Source organism: Drosophila tropicalis, unplaced genomic scaffold (assembly GCF_018151085.1).
Source record: "Drosophila tropicalis isolate 14030-0801.00 unplaced genomic scaffold, ASM1815108v1 contig_573, whole genome shotgun sequence".
NCBI classification, from domain to species: domain Eukaryota; kingdom Metazoa; phylum Arthropoda; class Insecta; order Diptera; family Drosophilidae; genus Drosophila; species Drosophila tropicalis.
In genome coordinates, this window is record NW_027173049.1 from 1,572,481 (window position 1) to 1,592,982 (window position 20,502).

Here is a 20,502-nt window from a genome sequence, read left to right on the forward strand (position 1 = left end):
AAGGGAAAACAACACTTTGTGTACTATATTTTTCTCTTTCTTTTTTCGTGTTGCTGCGTGAGTCACAGTTCGACGTTGGTACTGTTTGGTTCGACTCATGTGCTCGACGTTGTCATCAATTGTTCGGTGATTGAGGTTCGAGGCGAAAGCAAATGTGACCGTATAGTTGCAAGTCAATAATACCAAATACCAGTCGAAAGAGTTGCGAAAAGTAAAAAAAGAGCGTAGGCGCGTGTTAAATAAATTAAATAAAAAATAATTTACCAAACTATCGGCAAATCGGTTTCCTAACGTTAAATTGCTACTACAACTATTGCCTGTGGAGAGAACATAATCGGAAATAGTTTTTCGTATGCAGGCCAGTAGCAGTCAGCTTTAAGCGCGCTTGTGTGTGTGTGTGTGTGCCACAGAAAGTGGCAAGCAGAGCCAAAATAAGTGCATGTGCATATATTATATTTTGTTAAAATAAATAATATTGGCTAAGCAAATGATGTTTTTTAAATAAATTATGTAAAAATGTGAAAGAAAAGCAATAACCAATTTCTCAATGTTGTCAATACAACGAGAGCAGCGAGAAGCAGCCGTCCGCGGTAGCAGCGCTGTCGTCAAAAGCAAAGGAGGAGAAGGAGAATGAATAACACAAAAAAAGAGCTATAAAACGAAGCAAGAAGAAACGCGAAGCAGAGAAGCAAAAGAAAAATCGAAATAATAAAAAAAGCACACACACAACATATATTTATATACAGAGAGAGAGAGAGAGTATCGTTGGCGTGTGTGTGCGTAAATGTGAGATTCTGTGAGTGTGTGCGTGAGAGAGTGAAACGTATAAATAAAATTCAGCCAAATGCAGAAACCAACAACAAAATGGATAACAAAACGACACAGTTGGATTTTAAATTACTGGTAATTAAATAATGCTTCCCATAAATAACATACCCCATCTACCCCTATTTTTTTGTTAAAACATACGTACACACACATCCATATATACACAAATTGTATATACATATGTACGTACACACACGCACACATCCATTCATGTATATGTATGTAGTCGACGACATTCCGAGTGTCTAATTGAGAGCAACGTGTAAGAAGAGAGTGCTAAAGCAAGCCAGCGAGTAAAAGAGAACGAATGAGCGAGTGAGATGGCAACATGTGGAGGAGAGGAGATAACAAATGAAGTGAAGTACAGTGTGCACTGGCCGCTTAATACTAAATGGTTGTTGTTGTTGTATTGTGAAAAGGTCGTCACAGAAAGGTTTTAATTTTAGTTAACCGAATGAATAAGTATATAAATAAAACAGAAAAACAATTGTTCTGCTCTCGCTCTTATTGCCTTTCTGATGTTTATTGCATTTTGCTTTATACGCTCCAATTGGAAATTGGCAGGCATGCGAATCAACTGAAGTAAACAAAAACGTAAAGAACTGTTAATGAAATTCGCGGGAATTGCGGTCAATGGGCAGGAACAGTTTCAAAGCGAGAGACACAGACAGAGAGAGAGAGAGAGTAAGAGAGAGAAATGTTGTAAGAGCCATTAAAAGAGAAGAGTAGCTTAGATCCTAGAAAGTTTAAGCTGGTAACTTTGATTTATTTTCCAGTTTCGTTCTTGAAAAACTTAAGAGCTTTAATTATGAAAACACAATCCATCCGCCAGAGCTTCTTGCACAATTTCCACCCACCCAAACATACATACACACACACACACACATTTGTAGAACACAACTTCCGCCGAGTTAGCTCCAACGAAACCCCTCTTTTTCCCTTTTGTCCCCACTTCCCCCTCCTAATTCCACTCCCACTCAATCTATATTCAAAGGCAAAAGCCATACCACTCCCATTTAGCCTACCCTTTTCCATTCCCCATGTTTCACCTCATCCCTTCCGCCTTCAAAGAGTGCCACATAATGGTATTTTTGTTTTGTTTTTTCTTCTATTTGCCTCTAAAATGAATTGTATTTAGCTCCCCCACTTCCCTCTCACACAATTTATCTTCTCTCTTATCTTGGTCTCTCTCTCTCTCCCACACACACACACTCGCATACACATACACTCTTACTTTGGCTTTGGTTTTGCGACCCATTTCATCATCATTGCCTTTGCTATTATTCACTTTTGTTTTGTTTTCCTTCGTTATTTTTCGAGAAAATATTTATTTTTATTTTTATTAGTTTATAACATTACAGTTACTTGGAGTGCTGAATATATGTACACACACATGTACACAAATTACATTTACATAAACACGAATACTACGAAAAAACAACAACAACAACAACCAATTGAGCCGCAACATGAAGAATGTCTGTGTGTGTGTGTGTAGGTTATGTTAAGAACGGTGAGGGAGGGTGAAGGGTATACGGAATAGTTCAAGAGTGTGGTGGGCCACTCTCCGATAGGAAAGAGGAAGCGAGAAAGACTGACAATTGGATACGAATGTGAAAAGCAAAGCACAAGTGAAAGAATAGTAAACGGCATTTTTTGTACAGTGGAGCAAGTTTATGTTGGTATTTGTTGTTGTTGTTGTTGTTATTGGCTTTGATGTTATCAAAAACAATTTTAATTAATTTTCTAACTCTCGAGAGTAAAATTTGGATTTAAAAAGAAAAAAAGGGAATAATACAGCCATTTAAAATGAATTTAATTTCAAGAGCTTCGTCTATAATGATGACTGCCAAACATAATGTCTCCAAGTTTAAGAAGAACATTATCCTTTCTGATATGTTGCAAAATTATAACCATAGCTGATTGAAGTTTGGAACCGTTTTTTTTTTTTTTTTTTTTTTTGTTTTAGAATTAATTTGGACAGTATTTCAAAAGTATGAAAATTATGTTTACTGATCATTGTGTTTATCCAAAATTTTGAATATTCACCTATAATTTGTTTTGGGCAATTGAAACCCTGAATTCTTTCCACTTGCCCGAGTTTTATATTACCTGTGTTCGTGGCTGACTACGGGAATAATTCCAACTATAAATGCACTCTCAAATATTGTTCCAAATGTGTATTCTGTTTAAAAATTTTATATTTAAAACATGTACATATGTACATACATATGTACATTATATAAGGGGTTTCTTACCCTCAGAGAGTGTTATTTGGATTTTATCAATTAAACAGTGTCTTTCTATAAATATCCCTAAAGAAACTAGACGAAGGGATTACTCATTAATGATACGTATACGCGTTTCACTGGTTTTCTCATTCTTTGAATAAGATTTATAAATCCAACACTTTAATTTTTCCATTCCACAACTCATTTCGTAAAATTAAAAACACTTTCAGTGACTCTTAATTTGCAAATCGCCAATATTACTTTAACTGTCACTTTTTCCTAGTTTTCATTGATAAATCTTTATGAAGTCAAGGTATTTTTGTTATTAAGCTTACATAAAAAAAAATCTTATAATTCCAATTAATTGACTCCTGGTATCCAAATCGGTAGTCTACTGGTTTGGGATAGTTCTTACACCAAGATATTCGTTTGACTCGTTTCATATTTTTCATATCGAAAATAATCTTGAATATTTACAATACTAAGTGTATTCAACAAAATTAAATAAAATTTTGGAGCATTGTTTTTATTTCTATCAGGAGATTGGTTAAACACACCTAAAAAGTGGGTAAATTACGAATTATAGGCAACAAATTTGATAAGACTGGTAATTATTAAAGGGAATGACATTTATTACATCATGATACTACCACTAATCATTAGAAATCAAATGAGAACTTGCAACATAACTTAAAAATAGGCACTTTTTGAATCCTGAGGCTCACACCTATTAATTTGATGTAATTTGTATGGGGATGAAACTTGATATTTGAGCTACTTATAACCCGCGTAAGGTAAAGTATGAAAATTGTCAGAATGGGACCACTATATCATATAGTTATAAAAGAAAAACAGAAATTGAAATGGAAGAAATAGAACATAAGATATGTATGTATGTATGTATGTACATACAGTAAAATGTAAAAATATTATGGCCAAAGACAGCATGGGTATATAAACTTCGGCACAGTCGAAGTTAGTTTCTTTAATATTTACTGTTAACATGAAGCATTAGAAGATTATTATTTTTAATAGTTTAGGATAGAGTTTACGACTACCAACTCTCGGCTTAAGCCATGCCTGGGTTTCGAAACCGGGTCCTCGTTGCTCAATTGCCTAATCGACAACTCATCTCTCGAGGAAGAATGTTAGATTTACTGTTAAGTTGGAATAAAAGTATTTCTTTCTATATTAAACAAAAGTTCAAATAAATTTATATAAAAGAAAGTAAAGATTGCAAATTACACCCAAAAACTTATACAAACTAAAGCCGCAATAAGTAGGTCCATTATAAAAGGTTTGTAGGACAGCTTTTTTAATCAGTCGTCCTTTTTTTATTTAGCCCGTTTGTTTGTTGACCAATAAGAAACAAAAAAATATGTATAACTTTTTACCATTTTAAGTAATTTCAACTTTTATAAGAATTGCTTGGAAAGCATATTAAATATTGAATAAGGGAATATGATTTTGATTTTTTTTTAGTTGGTAGAATACCAACCAATGTTAACCAAAATAATTCTGCTAACTAACTTAACCTATTTTACCCTTTTGTCGTGGGTACTTACACTAAAAGTGGTAAGCTAAATTCCAAGAAAAAACAAAGGTTATAGTTTTGATTTAGTTTTGAGATTACATTTTTGCTTTTCTTGCAAACAGGGAACAATATTTTGGTCAGTATAATGTTCTTGATTCAATTTCACGTTCATATAGATACAGCAAGGATCGGACTACTATATCATAGTCTCAGCAGTGACTTTTCTAAACAACTTTGGAATTTTAATAGTTTAATATATGTAGACTTTGTAAAAATCGATCGGTGGGTAATTAATTTTCGTCTTAAAACTTGTTTGTTTCTTATCTATCAAACATAAGTTACGCATAGAATAAGCTGTAATTCTGGTTTGGGATCAACATCAACACAAGCGGATAGCTATATTTTAAGTGTCCCTTAGTAATATGTGCTAATTGCCCATTTAGGATGATTGCAAATGAAAATAAATATTAAAAAAATACAAACTATAAGTAAAGTTGTTATTTAAACATACGAAAAAATACCTAGCAATCTGTAAGCGCCGCATTGCTCCTAAGATTGTAGGCCGTTCTCTTACATTATAGTCGTATGTATCTTTGTGGATTATTCAAAATTAGTTCTACAAATTTTGGTTTCTATCTAAATTTTGGTTTAAACAACGTAAAATAAAACTGTCAGGGTCAAAGTTTTACAACGTACAGGCATTTTCTTTTTCTGTAGTATTTTCAAATCTTATACTGAATCCTGTAATGCGAGGAAGGAAGGACGAAAAATCCACCTTCCACGACTGTGGTAATACAGCTTTAATCTAATCGCTTAAGTCTTGGTCTTGCACCGTTTATAAAACCTTACTTACTTAGAGATTTAATGAAGTAAGTCGTCTCGCCGACTTAAGTATAATTTACACCAGTAAAGCAAATATTTTAATTTTAATAAACAAATGCATTTTCACATGCTTTTTATAAGCATATTTTAGTATCTCTCTCACTCAAGCATACGAGCACCCTAGCCCCCAACCAGCCAACGGTTAACTCCGGCCTTATAGAAAAACGTTTATACGCATAACTTGACTATTTTTTATCCGATTTTGAGCCAATTTGGTATTTTTCTGGATATTAGTATTTAATTTAGGTGTACCAAATTTGATTGCACAAGAAAAACACGGGAGATAATCGAGTTTTTTCAAATTACGGGGACGAAAAGGGGCGTGGCAAAAACTTGAAGTAAACTCGACCAATTTACATACTACACGAGTCTGCATACCAAATTTGGTGGCTCTACCTTTTACAGTCTCCGAGATCTAGGTATTCATACGGACAGACGGACCAGGCTAGATCGACTCGGTTGTTGATCCTGATCAAGAATTGTATATACTTTATGGGGTCGGAGAAGCTTCATTTCATCCTATGGGTGTATGGTTTAAAAAGGAACTTTTCCTTGGGGAAAGCTAACTGAAAAAAGATCTTTTTTAAATGTGTAAATAAGTAAGGTTTTAAAGAGACCCAACTACACATAAAAATAAGTTAAATAGTCAATATTAATGATCTTTGACTTCATTCCGTGTATGGAATGTACAGTTGCGAACTTAATAATAGCACCACTTGCTGAGGTAATGTGTTCAAAGGATTCCTAGGCTTATTTTAAGGTTCTAGGAACATGTGAATACGTTTTTGAACGTAAAATACTTTCTACTAATGGAAGCAGAAAAAAATTCTACCAAAATCCAACGTTTTCAAAGATTTTTACAAAAAACCTTGATATACTCAAAAAATACCCGAAACTAAAAATAGCACCACTTTACAAATATTTACTCAAAATTAAAAAATAGCAGAAAAAAACAAAATTCATTAACAAGTTATGATCAGATATTAAAAATAGTATTAAATAATAAACTTTATACTTTGTTGCATTGCCCTTATTGGCAATAACCGCAGCACATCGTCCTGGTATTGAGTCAACCAGGTCTTGACAGCATTTGACCGTTATTTTTGCCCAGGACTCCTGGATTACTTCCCAACACTTCTCAATTTTTGTTGGTAATGAAACAGCAACTGCTTTTTTAATATCAGACCAAAGATTTTCAATGAGATTTTGGTCTGGTGACTGTCCCAGCCACTCAATTAAATTCAGATAATTCGCTGAGCACCACTTCCTGGCTTTCTTACTGGTGTGCTTTGGGCTGATGTCCTGTTGAAAGGGTCATATTAGCTGTATATTATCCTCAGCGTATAGTGGCAACACCGTCTATAAGATATTTACATGAACTTGCTGATCCATAATCGATTTGTGGACTGATATGTGACCGACACCATAATAAGACTAACAGCCCCATACCAATGACACTGATTCTAGACTCTAGGGTGAATTTGGAGTTGAATTCCAGGTTCTGTGGACGCCAGACGTATGGTCTATAGCCTTTTCTACGATATTTTACAATTTTATTTTCATCAGTCCATTGTACGTTCCTCCAGTTTTGGACAAGCCAATTCTCATGATCTTTGACCAACTTAAGGCGATTGGCATTATGTCTAGCGTTCAAAAGTGGAGGCTTTCTTCGACTGGAATCTTTTGAATTGATCTTCCGGAGGTAGTTGCGAACAATTTGGACCCTAGTTTGGGGCTGAAAGTCCTTTTTAAGATCTGTTAGAGCCTTAAAAGAATCCTTATTGCTCTCTCGCATTAAGGGACCGACTTCTTGCTGCTTCAGTCTTGGCTTTCGTCTGCGAGTTTAAGGCTTCTGTTTCAAATAGATCGGTATTCGGATCACTCTGTTGGAAGTACCAACCAGTTTTCCATCTTCAAGATCCGATTTTTTCTCCAAAACCTGGTTTAGGATGACGTTTCGCTTTTTTCCCGGGGCAGTGTTTTCCCCGACCCATTATATCTAAAGGTCTCGGATATTTTGTAGTACTGTTGCTTTTAAAATCGACTTTGAACCAGGGACTATTAAATATGTGTTTTTTGCTATGCAATTCTGCGAAATTTAACGGTATTTTGCAAAATACTGCAAGTGGTGCTATTTTTAGTTTCGGGTATTTTTTGAGTATATCAAGGTTTTTTGTAAAAAATCTTTGAAAACGTTGGATTTTGATAGAATTTTTTTCTGCTTCCATTAGTAGAAAGTATTTTACGTTCAAAAACGTATTCACATGTTCCTAGAACCTTAAAATAAGCCTAGGAATCCTTTGAACACATTACCTCAGCAAGTGGTGCTATTTTTTAAGTTCGCAGCTGTATATTGTGTAGGTGTCTGGACCAGTGTTGCCACAGTTGTTTGAACAAATAACGCTAGATTATTAAACAAAATAATTTGGGTAAATGATTAAAGTGTAAAATGGCACTTAGTTTCATTAAATCTAGGAACCATATTTTAATTCGGGGAAATTTTGAAATATCGCTTACTTTTTGTTTATTTTCGCACTTTGAAATTCACATATGACAAGTAAAGAGTTTTGCAGTTTTACAGCCCTAAAGCATCAAATTTTTGAAAGCATAATTTTATATATAAATTATTTCGCAATCGGAATTCAAAAAACGGCCTGGTGTGACAAATCCTAAAACGGCAACACTGGTTTAGCCATACCCACGAGCGCAAAGTAGGGTATACATTTTCAAACAGGGATATTTTTTCTGTTACATCGAAAATAAAATTTTAGGAAGCTTCCCAAGCTAATCCAGGGATATGGTAGAAAATCGGGTCCAATGTCGGAATGTTACTCAACGGAGGGTTAAATCTGTTCTTGGATTAGAGTCGTATAAATCCGCCCAACTAAAGACTTACAGTTTTCGAAATTGTATTCAAACAAAGAAAGGATTGATTGATATCTCTTACTTTCGCACTGCCACACGTAAGGCTTACGACGAAGGTTCGAGAACATGGGATCGCGGATCATGCATATGAGAATTCACAAACTTATCATTGATTCGCACTTTCCCTCTGAGAATATGGATTCGGACATGTTGATCAAGGTGGAGCCCAGAGTAGAGGTCATACATATTATGTACATACATACATAAGTAGTGATTGAGGTGAAGAGATTTGGTTGGTGTCCTATAACGACGACTTTAATGTTGATTCTGTATGCTCCAAAACAGATGTAAAGTGGTATTTTTGTAACACGCTCTTGTTCTTAAAATATCGAGAATGATTATTGAAAAATTAAAAGGATATGAAGCGGTTCGTTTTGAAGTCGCGGTTCCCATCTCTAAGTTTGTGTTAACTTTATTTATACAGAATACATTGATATGGTAATTTACAGAGCGACATGATGGGCAGGGGGAGGAAAAGAGAACAAATTTCTCTTTTCAAAATTAAATTTCTTTTCTTTGTGGTGGTGGTAGTTGTTGTTTTTGTTGTAGCTGTTATTGTGCAGTTTTAATTAATTCCCCTTTTATATGCAACTCAATTAAAGTTTTTTTCCCTGTTCTTTTTGTTTTTTATCACCCTTAATTGAGTTTACGACATGAATAAAAATGTTTGGGTTTGGGTTCTTTTTTGGGGTGGGCAGGAGAAGAAGAAGAAGAAGAAGGAGGAAAAGGACATGAAGAGTATAAGGTTTAATGAGAGTGAAAAGCGAAAACTTAACTTTACATTGCTGTTTTTTTCTTGTTTGTTCGTTCGTTTGTGCCAATTTCATTAATAAAATCACTAGCTAGGGAAAACTGGTAGAACGAGAGGTAAATTATTCAGGGGGTGGGGGGAGTAAGCTAAGACAACGGAAATGCTATTTTTATTTAAAGAGGAAGAGACTTTCGCTGTGGGTTTGTATGTGTGTGTGTAAGTGTATTGCAAAAGCACAAAATGTACATAAATTTTAGTAAAAATTGCAAGCTTCTACTATGCGAAGAGCAACGCGTTGTCATTTCCTTGTAAATGTAGTAGTAGTACTAGTAATAGTAAAAACCCCTCGTCTCCCTACCCGTTCCCGGTCGATTTCCCCTTTGTTTCGACTGCTTGCAGCGTTTTCAGTTTGGCCAACCTAAATATGTATAAGCATTTTGTAGATAACAAACTCTCTCTCTCTCTCTTACTCACACACTCTCCCACTCTCTGTTGCTTACTAGAGGTCTGCCTAAGTTTCTATGTATGTATGTATGTATGTATCTCTATAAAGTGTGTGTGTGTATATCTTTGTGTTTGTGTTTCAAACAGGTACATAACAATAATAAAACGAACTAAATATTTTCGCCTCTCTCTTTCTCCCTCTCTATATTATCATGTATGCACGTGTGTGTCTGTGTGTGTATGTGTATCTGTTTATATGCAACTAAAGTCGAATAAATCAAGATGAAAATGCATTAAAAAAATTTCATTTTTTATGTTGTCCTAAAGGTTGACTACCAAATACACTTCATCAGTAAACACTCAATAGGTTTGATTGCATCGAATATTTGTTTGTTAACATATTATTGAATCGAGTACCTATTCAATTAGTTTTCCAAATACTCAGAGTAACCGAAATTCTAAATGTTTTGGTGCAGTTTTAATAAATATTTTTATTTTGTTAGAGAGCTAATAACTGTGCTTAAATTATTATACATAAGTCTATTATTAGACTTTATTCACTTTTTTTGCTTTTTCTTGGAAATAAAATCCATTAAAGTGTTAAATTCGTATAATACAGGATAATACATAGTCAGTCGGAGCTTCAAGATAGTTAAATCTAGCATTTACAATAAAAAGTCAATGCTCTCCTTTAATTTTTGTCTAGATAGAAGCTGGATTTGGAGTATATTAGAAACTAAAAAAAAATTAAAAAAAAGATCGATTTTTTTTTTATTTTTGCCACAATTAGTAGAAAATATTCTACGTTCAAAAACATATTCACGTGTTCCTTGAAGCTTAAAAAAAGTCTAGGAATCCTTTGAACACATTACCTCAGCAAGTGGTGCTATTTTTATACCATACACCCATAGGGTGAAATGGTATATTAAAGTCGTCAAAATGTATGTAACAGGCAGAAGGCAGCTTCTCCGACCCTATAAAGTATATATGTATATTCTTGATCAGGATCAACAGCCGAGTCGATCTAGCCATGTCCGTCTGTATGAACACGCAGATCGCGGAGACTATAAGAGCTAGAGCCAACAAATTTGGTATGTATACTCGTGTAGTATGTATGTAAATGTATAGAGTTAATTGGAATTTTGGCCACGCCCCCTTACGCCCCCAGGAATCACATAAAACTATTTTTCTTAAAAAGTATAACAGCTAGAGACATCAAATTTGGTTTATATACTCGTTTAGTTAGCGCGCAGAAACTAATTGTTTAAAACTTTTGCCACGCCTCCTTACGCCCCCGGAATTTACATAAAACTGATTTCTTTAAAAACTATGATAGCTACCGACATTAAATTTGGTATGCAGGCACTTCCGCCCCCGAAAATTAAACAAAACTGATTTTATCAAAAACTAACAAAGCTAAAGTCACCAAATTTAGTATGTACACTGGCTTAGTATGCGCACAGAGTATATATATTTTCATATTTTGCCACGCCCACTTCCGCCTCCATAATTTAGAAAAAACCGATTTCCTCCCGTGGTTTTTTGACTATCGCATTCAAATTCGGCAGACCAATTAATCTTATCTATTTCTACCAAACTACCAAATTGAAATCGGACTAGAAACATACAAAATATGCGCAATACTACGCAGCCCAAAAGGCCAGGATTGGCCGTTGGTTAGTGGCGGCGCTAGAGTGCTCGTGTGTTTCTAGAGTGAGCGAGACAGCATATACATAGTATAAAGCATTAAAACAATTTAATAGACATACATTTGGTTTTGGAAAACATTTGAAACATTTGTTTCACTTGGTGTGTGGTATAACCAAGTCGGCGAGTCGACTTACTTACTTATATAAGCTGAGGCAACACAAATAAAATATTAATATAAAAAAAAAAGATTGTAAGGGTATAGTCAAGAAGAATCATTCTTATTCTATTGTAAATTTACACTCACACACACACACTAAAGGCAATTTAATTAGAACACAAATAAAATGTAATTAAATATGGTCGGTCTTTTACTTGTTTTCGTATACATTGCGCACTATCGTCTCTCTCTTTTCTCTATCTCGCCAACCTCTCTGTTATTTGCCTCTCTCTTACAAACACAAATACATACATGCATAAATTCATACACACATATGTACATTAGGCATTCGGTTATGTTTTTGTTGCGTATTGTTATCTCCAATCTAAATTTACAACTTTGTTTTTTTTTTTTTTTTTTTGTATTTTATTATTAATTAACAAGGCAAGGCGAGGCTGGCGTTGCCAGAAAGTTTTCAAACTTTGGAAAATTCATATTTTTGTAATAATAATAATTCACTTACGTTGTTGTTGTTATCTGTTAGCATAAAGTAAAGGGTATTCGTTAAGCTTTCAGGGTTGCAATGTAAGTTTATTTTGGCATTGCATCTCTTTCTCTCTCCCGGTACATTGGCAGCCCACTCTCTCCCACAAGTAGTGGGTGGCTTGAAGAGGGGGTTCGGTGGCTCTCATACTGTGTGTGCTTGTAACAACTACAAATCGCTGCAAATACACACACACCCACACATACACTCATGCACAGATATGCATATATAATGGCAAGTTTGTGTGGAATGGGTAAAAAGTGGCACAAATTGTGCGCTGTTTTAATTTCTCTTCCTCTTTATCGGCCTCCCCGCTTTCTAGGTTGTCATCGTTGTTGTTTTAGCGTGTTGTTTGTTGTTGTTGTTTTTCTTTAGTTTTTGTTTTTTTCCTTTTGGTATTTTTTGCCATCTCTTACTTGCTCTATGTGTGTGTGTGTGTGTTTGCTTTGCGCTAATCGCTTGCGTTGGCAGCGCTGTCAACTGCTCTGTCTCTGTCGCCGTGATGTCTGCTCCTCTGCTATGCTCTCTTCCATTCTCTATTGCTCCCGCTATGTGCTTTTAACTCTCTTTCTCATTCACTCTCTTTTTCACTGGCTGTCTCTCTTGCTCTCATCACTCTAATTGCATTAAATTGTTTGGAAAATCATAATCAGTAATTGTATTTGATGACAGTTACTTTTTGTGAAGCTGGCTGTGTGTGTGTTTGTGTACATATGTATGTATGTATGGATGTGTGTTTGGATTTAATTAAAGGAAATGGTTGTTCTAATTGGGTCTTTAACGGGAATAATTTTCTAAGAAAGCCTGCCAACATGAAAAATCTTTTTTCTATTTTGGTTTCTTAACACCCACCCACTATCTACCAACCCGGTGGAAGATACGAGACGAAAGTTTTCTTTTTATTATCTTTTTATTCAATGAAATTGAATTAAAGTTGTTAAATATTAAAGCCAGCAAAAGATGCATAATTTCAAAACTTTTTTTGAGCGTTATGATAGAGCATTCCTTTTTGGCACGAAATATTCGGAAGGAGCGATGGATGGTGTTTGAGTTCTGAGCTTTGCCAATCTTTTTTCACTCAATGATCATGTAAGATTTACTTTGGGCTGCAATAATATCGCAAATTTATTGATTCAATTGACATTGTTAGTTTTACTGTGGTTTTTTATACCTTTGCAAGAAAAAAATATTAATTTTGGTCAGAAGTGTGCAACGCATAGAAGGAAGCATCTCAGACGATACAAAGTATATTTGTATGTACATATGTATGTATGTACATATGTACATGACTATATCATATAGCTCCCAAAGTGACTGATTCGTTATTTCTTATGGTAAAATTGTAGGCCCTAGATTGAAAGTAAAGTTTTTTATATATTCCTGAGTCCTTTTTAGGTGTGGGTTTTGCGATTAGGTAGCAATGGATTTAAGTAACTGACCTTATAGTGGTATATAATGAAGCAAATAGTTTTGTTTTTCACGAATGCCGTCTGTCTGTCGTTCTGTTAAAAACCCTTTGGTTTTATTTTATTACTATTTTTATAAGGATTTTAAGAAATCGGTAAAATAATTATATATGTATGTTATGTATGTATGTCAATAATAACTTTCGCTTATAAATGCATATATCTTTCTTATATTGTTTAGGTGGATCAGTCACTAAATCTACTGGACAGCCTCAATACGGCATTGCGGTGCGATGCTATACAATTTTTGCTGCAGACGCTTAGGTGCAAATATCCAGAGGCCTGCGACCAAGTCGTTAGGAATCTCTTCAGTCACATAATAAAGGATAATGGATCGGGAGGAAAACTGGAGGGAGGAGGTGGGTCAGGTGGAGGAGATGTGGCGGAGCTAGCGAAGAGTCAGCAACTTCAGCTGTTGTTGGCCACGAAAAAAGAAATGAAGATGGAGCCGACGGCAACAGAGATAAAGCGTGAGAGTAATGCTGAAACGACAGCTGGCTCAACAACGGATTTAAATCAAAATTTTGAGAAAATTCTTTGCAAGGAGGAATTTATGTGCCTCGATGAGGAGGAGGAAGAGGAATTCAATGATGATAACGATACGGAAAATTCATCATCCCAGCAATATCCTGCTCGTCGGAACAACAACAATAACAATGTGGATGCTATTGGTCCTGGTGATCCTCTCGATCTGATACAAACGAATGCAAGTGGCGGCGGATCTGTATTGGTGAAGAGAAAATATGCGGCCAGTTTTGGTAATCCTGATGAGTTGAAACACGACCAGGAACAGGAGGAGATCGATGGCAAATTAATGATTAAAAGAAAACGCATTAATCACGTGGCTGTGGCTAGTACTCTGGCCACCGCCACATCGCTGAAGCGAAGGTTAGACAATCGTCTGGGCGTGGGTGTGGGCGAGGGCTATGTAATTCAGGAGGATAACCAGTACACGATAAGGTATCATCACAGCTCAGGGCAGTTCAGTGAGCGGGCCTTTAAGGCCCAGTTTCGAGAATTGTTGAGATTGGCGCTGAGTCAGCACCACAAACCCTTCCTCAAGCAGTTCTACGAGAATTTTGTCATCAATGGACGATTGCTGGGTACCACTCCGTCGACGAAGATACTGAAAGCGTTGCGTGAGGAGCGATTGGAAGAGTGGAGGAGGCAGAGGGAACAGCGGACGCTCTTGGTGAGCTTATTAAAACAAGAACGAGAGCTGGACACGGAACGTGTCCAGATGCAGGAACATGAGCAGGAACAGGAGCAAGAGCTAGAGCAGGAACAGGATGAGCAAAAGCAGGAGCTGCATTTGCCAACCATCTCGTTTGGTGATTCCGAATTGGAATCGGAGACTGAGTCGCAATTATCTTCGGCCGCCCAAGAGATTATGAAATTCGAGGAGTTTATTGACGAGGGCGTAGGCGCTGGACGTCTAATTGATGGCCTGGAAATGGAGCCGGAGATTGATGAAATGCTAATAACTGGAGCCGATCATGGCAGTGGCAGTGGCAGCGGCAGTGCCGGCGGGATCGTCGGCATCGGCATTGCAGGTGGCGATGGCAGTGTAAGCACGGCCAGTGGGAGTGGCAACAGTAGTAACAGTAGCAGCAGTTTAAACCATGATAATGGACATCATATGTAAGTAAACCTAATTATAAAAAATGGAGCTAGGTTAATCTCTAATTTGTCTCATTGTAGGAACAGCAGTGCAAATCTTGTGATTAATGGCCTTACATCAAGCAATAGCAACAACAATGGTCAGCAGCTAGCCCTGTCGGATGAGCACCAGCAGCCAGTTAGCAAGCCATTGTCATCGCATCATCATCCGCATTCTCTCCAGTTACCTAACCCCTCGATGGAAAACCATGTGATGAAAGGAACTCAACCCCCGCCACCAGGGCATAATATTATAACAGCAGCTGGCAGCGGCGGCAGTGCATCCACGTCCATGCATCAACATCACCATACAAACGAGATTCACTTGCATCATCATCACCAGCAGCAGCAGCAACAGCAGCAGAATCGATTTAATTCAAGCCAGAATCCGCTGACTATGATGGGTGGCATGATGCAACAACAGCAGCAACAACAACAACAACAAAACGAATCGCAACACCACCAAATTATGCAGAGACAATTTTCTCCCATGATGAACAATCGCCAATTGCCATCATTGGCTGCCTTGTCGAACCTGAGTGGAGCTGGAGGAAATCCTCAACATCCCCCTCATCCACACCCGCTTTCGCACTCGCATCCCCATCCCCATTCGCATCCGCATCCACACGCTGGCATGCCCTCAAATGCCAGTCAGTTAAACTCCTCTTTGGATTTAGATGACAATGAGTTATCTCCCGACGAGGATGATGATGACTTGGACCAAGAGTTAGACGAGTTGGAGGCAGCTAAACAACAATTAATCGATGGCGGCAGTAGCAGTAGCACATCACTTCAAGCTCCACCTTCGCAGCAGGGTAGTGCGGGAAGCGGCGGGGCTGGTGGTAGTCACACGCCTGGCATTAAAAAGGATAAGCCCAGCTATAATTGCCTATTGTGCCCGAAATCTTATCGCAAAAGGAAATCCCTGTTGGATCATTATAAAATGCATCCAGGCTATTGTCACGATTGTGGACAGCCAAATGGGAATACGCTAGAGGTAAGGGCTAATGGATAACGAAAGACTACATGCCTTAATCATAACTTTTCTACCTGTAGGAAATCATTCAGCACAATCGCACGATGCATGTGAAGGAGTTCCCATTTGTGTGTGAGACCTGTGGCGAGTCCTATTCGCGAAAGCAACAGTTCCATGCCCACGTCGAGTCCCATAACAAGAAGGAATTCAAAAGTGAGTCCAAGTGAATGTAAATTTCACCCATAAGGAGAAGCCAAATGCGCTAACTTGTTATTTTGCACGCAGAGTTTATTTTGTAATTCTAATCTATTACCTTCTTCATTTTCTGTGCAGCCTTTCCTTGCGGTGAATGCGGCTTAAAGTTTCCTCAAAAGAAGTTACAACAACATTTCGAGGAGACCGGTCATAAGGCCGATGGGGCCATCTGTGAGGTGTGCGGCGACGAGTTTCCATCAAAGAATGCCCTCTACCAGCATATCATTCGTGTCCACAAGCGGGATAATTTCTTTGAATGCCACATTTGCCATAATCGTTTCACCCTCAAGGCCAATCTGGAGCGTCATGTCCAGCTGCATACGGAAGTGAAGCGCACATATGTATGCGATCTATGCGGCTCCTCGTATTTCACATATCCCGCACTCAAGGAGCATTACAGCAATGCCCACGTGGATGTCTCCGAATGCAAGTGTACGCTTTGTGGCAAGCGTTTTGGTTCAGCCAAATCACTGCAGAGGCATTTGCCATCCCACTCCGAAGAGAGGCCACATTGTTGCAACTACTGCGATCAGGTGAGTGTGAAAGCAGCATACGGCACAACACCAGAAATTAAACCATATTGGATCATTTATTTATAAAAATATATCCAATAAATGGCAAAACGCAATTTGACGAACGAGGTTTTTGGTTTCAATATCACTTTGACCTGCAAAATACATAATTAGGCCTGTCTCGCTTACAATTTGAAATGTTTTTTGGAATCGGATTCGAGATGTATGTGTTCCAAAATGTGTAAATATTAAATTTAAGTGTGAAAATATGGTTTAACTTGGTTAGATTACGACGATTCACAATTTGTCGCACAGTTTTACTGGTCCTAAAATTGTATACTAACTCCCAACTAAATTTGCAGACCTTTAAATGGAAAACGCATTTGGTGCGTCACAAGCAGACAATGCATGGCAATCAACCGCCACCGCCCAAAAAGGCCAAGCAGCGCTTTCCCAAGACCAATGAAGAAGGTAAACTAATTAGAATAAGCGAAGATTTTGGTTAATTATACAGTTTATTTGTCTATCTGCTTGTTTAGCTGAATTGGCTGCCTTGACAGATATGCCGGGACCGCCACCTGTCAAAGCCACTAAAAAGTCTAATGCCAGCAAGACCAAAACCCAGACAGGAGCTGGAGGTGCTAACCAACAGCAACAACAAAAAGCAACGCCTACACCACCTCCACCAGTGTCGACGACGCCGGGCTGCCTTCAACAGGATCAATTCAATGCAGCAATGGTCAGCAGCAATAGCTCTCAATCATCGACAGCTTCTACGTCACAGCATTCGGTGTCGACGAGTGAATCTCAACAGAATTCCATGTATAATCAGAGCTTTAATCCGGACAACAATAAAACGCAGCAGCAGCAGCAGCAACAACAGCCAACGCAGCAGAATGCGGTAATGCATCAACAGCATGCAACGCCACCACCAGCACAGCAGCAACAACAACAACAACAGCAGCAGCAGCAGCAGCAGCAGCAGCAGCAACAACAACAAGTACGCAGCAACTCAAGTGACTTGCATTTGCAGCGTATGAACAGTTTTGGTGGTCCAGAGGGTCAGCAGCAGCAGCAACAGTTCCACTTTGAGCCAGGGCAAGTTTCCGCCCCTGGGTATCCGCAGCAACATCAGCAACTGATTAATCAGTATCAACAGCAGCAGCACATGAGGAGTCATACGCCGCAGAGTCCGCATCCGCCGCCGCCACCACCGCATCATCCGCATCCGCACCCCTCGCAAATGCAACCGCAGTTTAATTCACCTCATCATATGCCGCCTATACATCATCAGCATCAATTAATGATGCAACAGCAACAACATCGTCATAACCAACGTTCACCTTTGCATCATCATGCGGCAGCCCAGCAATTGCAGCAACAACATCAACAGCCCTCACAAAGTCCTCAACATGCGAGATTGCAATCACCTCAACCAGCACCAACAGCACAACAGCAACAGCAGCAGCAGCAGTTCCTGCAACAACAGCAGCAACCTCATACCACTGACTCCTGGGGTAATCTTAACTTTGGCCAACCACCCAATAATCAACCAGTTGAACTTAAGGATAATAAATTCTATATAGTCGACTCGGCTGAATTTCTAGGGCTTCCAATGAATGTGCCCGCTGCCCAGCAGCAGCAGCAACAGCAACCTGTAGTCAAACCCCAGCCACCACAACAACAACAGCAACCACCCCAACAACAAGATCCAGCTCTGGCTGGTGATCTATTGAGCTTCCAGCATATGTGGCCGGCGCAAGGCTTTAATCAGGCCGCACCTCAACAGCCACATCAACCGCATCAACCGCAGCAACCCCAGCAGCAACAGCCTCAGGCCCAACCCAATCCGAGTGATCCACATAATTACAATAATATAGGCAGCATACTCACGAATCTCATTGACACAAATCCACAGCCAATGGAATACAATTTTGATTTAATGGAACAACAACAACAGCAGCAGCAGCAGCCACCGCCGGCACCGCAACAGCAACAACAACAACAACAACAGCAACAACAACAGCAACAACATAATTCAGGGGGCTATCCAGGAACAGTGATGCGAGCGGGTCCTGTCTACGGAGGATCACCGGCAGTGGCCTATGAACAACATTTGGGCGATCAATTGCAGGTGGCCTCTGAGCAACAGAAGCAAAATAGCTTCCAGCCATATCATTCCCATGGATTGCAGCCTCCACCGCAGCAGCAGCCACAACAACAAGCAATGCATCCCCATCTGTTGCCACCACCAGGACCTCATGGAAGTCTCTATGAGCGAACCGGGGGAGTTGGTGTGGGCGTGGGTGTAATAGGCGTTGGCGGCTATCCAATGCTCGGTGATGAATCCAAGCCCATCCTGCCACCTATGATGGGTGGAATGATGCAGCAAATTCCCCATGGGCAGCCGGATTTATTGTACTATCCAGTGAAGAACGATTGACAGGCTTCGCATCATCATCATCATCCTACACATCCACATCGCTGGTGGACAGAGCCAGCCAAGAGAGGCGATGTTTTTCATTGAAGAAAAACCAAAAACAGATTCAAAACTAAATTCACATTAAAAAAAACAGCAACAAGCAACTGAAAAAGTTTGCATAGACTGTTAGATGAAGGCGATAAATGAGAATTGTAATTAATATGAGAAAGAGAGCAATAGCTTGAGAAAATCAAGCAAGAGAGAACTTACAATTTCTAATCCGACCGGCGCTATGATCAGACATATATACATATGTATCGGCATATATATGTACTAGTATATAAAGAAAAAACATAAATTATATGATATACATATATATATATATATATATATATTATATTATATAAATAAAAAATTAATTAATAAGCATAAAATACTGTAGTATATATGTAATAATAATGGCAGACCGCAAGCAACTTTCGAACAAATTTTTAATGCTAGTTTAACCTTAATCACATAAAAACACATACATACGTACGTTGATGTATAATCAAAAAATTACCTATTATACACTGATATATCCTCCGTCAACTTACAAATTATTTTAAAGAACAGCTTGGCCTCTCCCGACATCACAAATAGCCCAGAGAACATCCTACAACGAGTTGCAATCATATCATGAAGGGCCTTCCTTTTACGATCCCTATCCCGATACATTTACCATAATTTTATTTTTTGGATAGTGCTTGTTATTTTCTATTTAGTTAAAGAATCCCCCGTTTCTTGAAGCCTTTCTTTCGAAAGAGGGCCAGCCACATTTTTGTTAGATTAGTGCCTAAGTCTAGTTGATATAATATCTATATTATATGTATACATATATTCATCTATCCCAATGTAAGCTTGTTGTGGCATTTTCACCCGATTCTCAATTGTATAGCATTTTGTTAAATTTTTTTGATTAGGCCCCTTTTACTCCCCCCTTAAAAATTAAATATTTTATCCATCATATTTCCTTAAATGTAACACAGGCCCAAACTCAACTAAGAAATAATTAAGCATTGTTTCCAGTTTTAAAATTTATTAAAATTCAGTTATATAAGGATTATACCAATTTAAGTGGAAGTTTAAAACATTTAATGTCTAAGACTAATTTTATGATTAAACAAAAAATAAAACAAACATATTCAAAAAGAACATATAAACAAAGCCAACAAAACTTTATAATAATAAATAAATTTGTATTCTGGATACAAAAAAAAAGCAAAT

General features: G+C 37.9%; 1 protein-coding gene across 1 annotated transcript; it reads left to right on the forward strand.

Annotated features, from left to right (window-relative positions):
• The first annotated feature begins 203 nt into the window (after positions 1-203).
• LOC137575609 (uncharacterized) lies at positions 204-19,570 on the forward strand. The gene is made up of 7 exons (XM_068288226.1): positions 204-903; positions 13,594-15,053; positions 15,114-16,068; positions 16,128-16,260; positions 16,381-16,835; positions 17,177-17,285; positions 17,354-19,570. The coding sequence occupies exons 1-7, from the start codon at positions 865-867 to the stop codon at positions 19,255-19,257; spliced, it is 5,055 nt and encodes a 1,684-aa protein (XP_068144327.1). The 5' UTR covers positions 204-864; the 3' UTR covers positions 19,258-19,570.
• The last annotated feature ends 932 nt before the right edge of the window (positions 19,571-20,502 follow it).

Coding starts and splice junctions, on each gene's coding strand:
- LOC137575609 (XM_068288226.1), top strand. CDS start 865: ATGGATAACAAAACGACACAGTTGGATTTTAAATTACTG. Junction 904..13,593: donor AGTTGGATTTTAAATTACTG/GTAATTAAATAA, acceptor TATATTGTTTAG/GTGGATCAGTCACTAAATCT. Junction 15,054..15,113: donor CATGATAATGGACATCATAT/GTAAGTAAACCT, acceptor GTCTCATTGTAG/GAACAGCAGTGCAAATCTTG.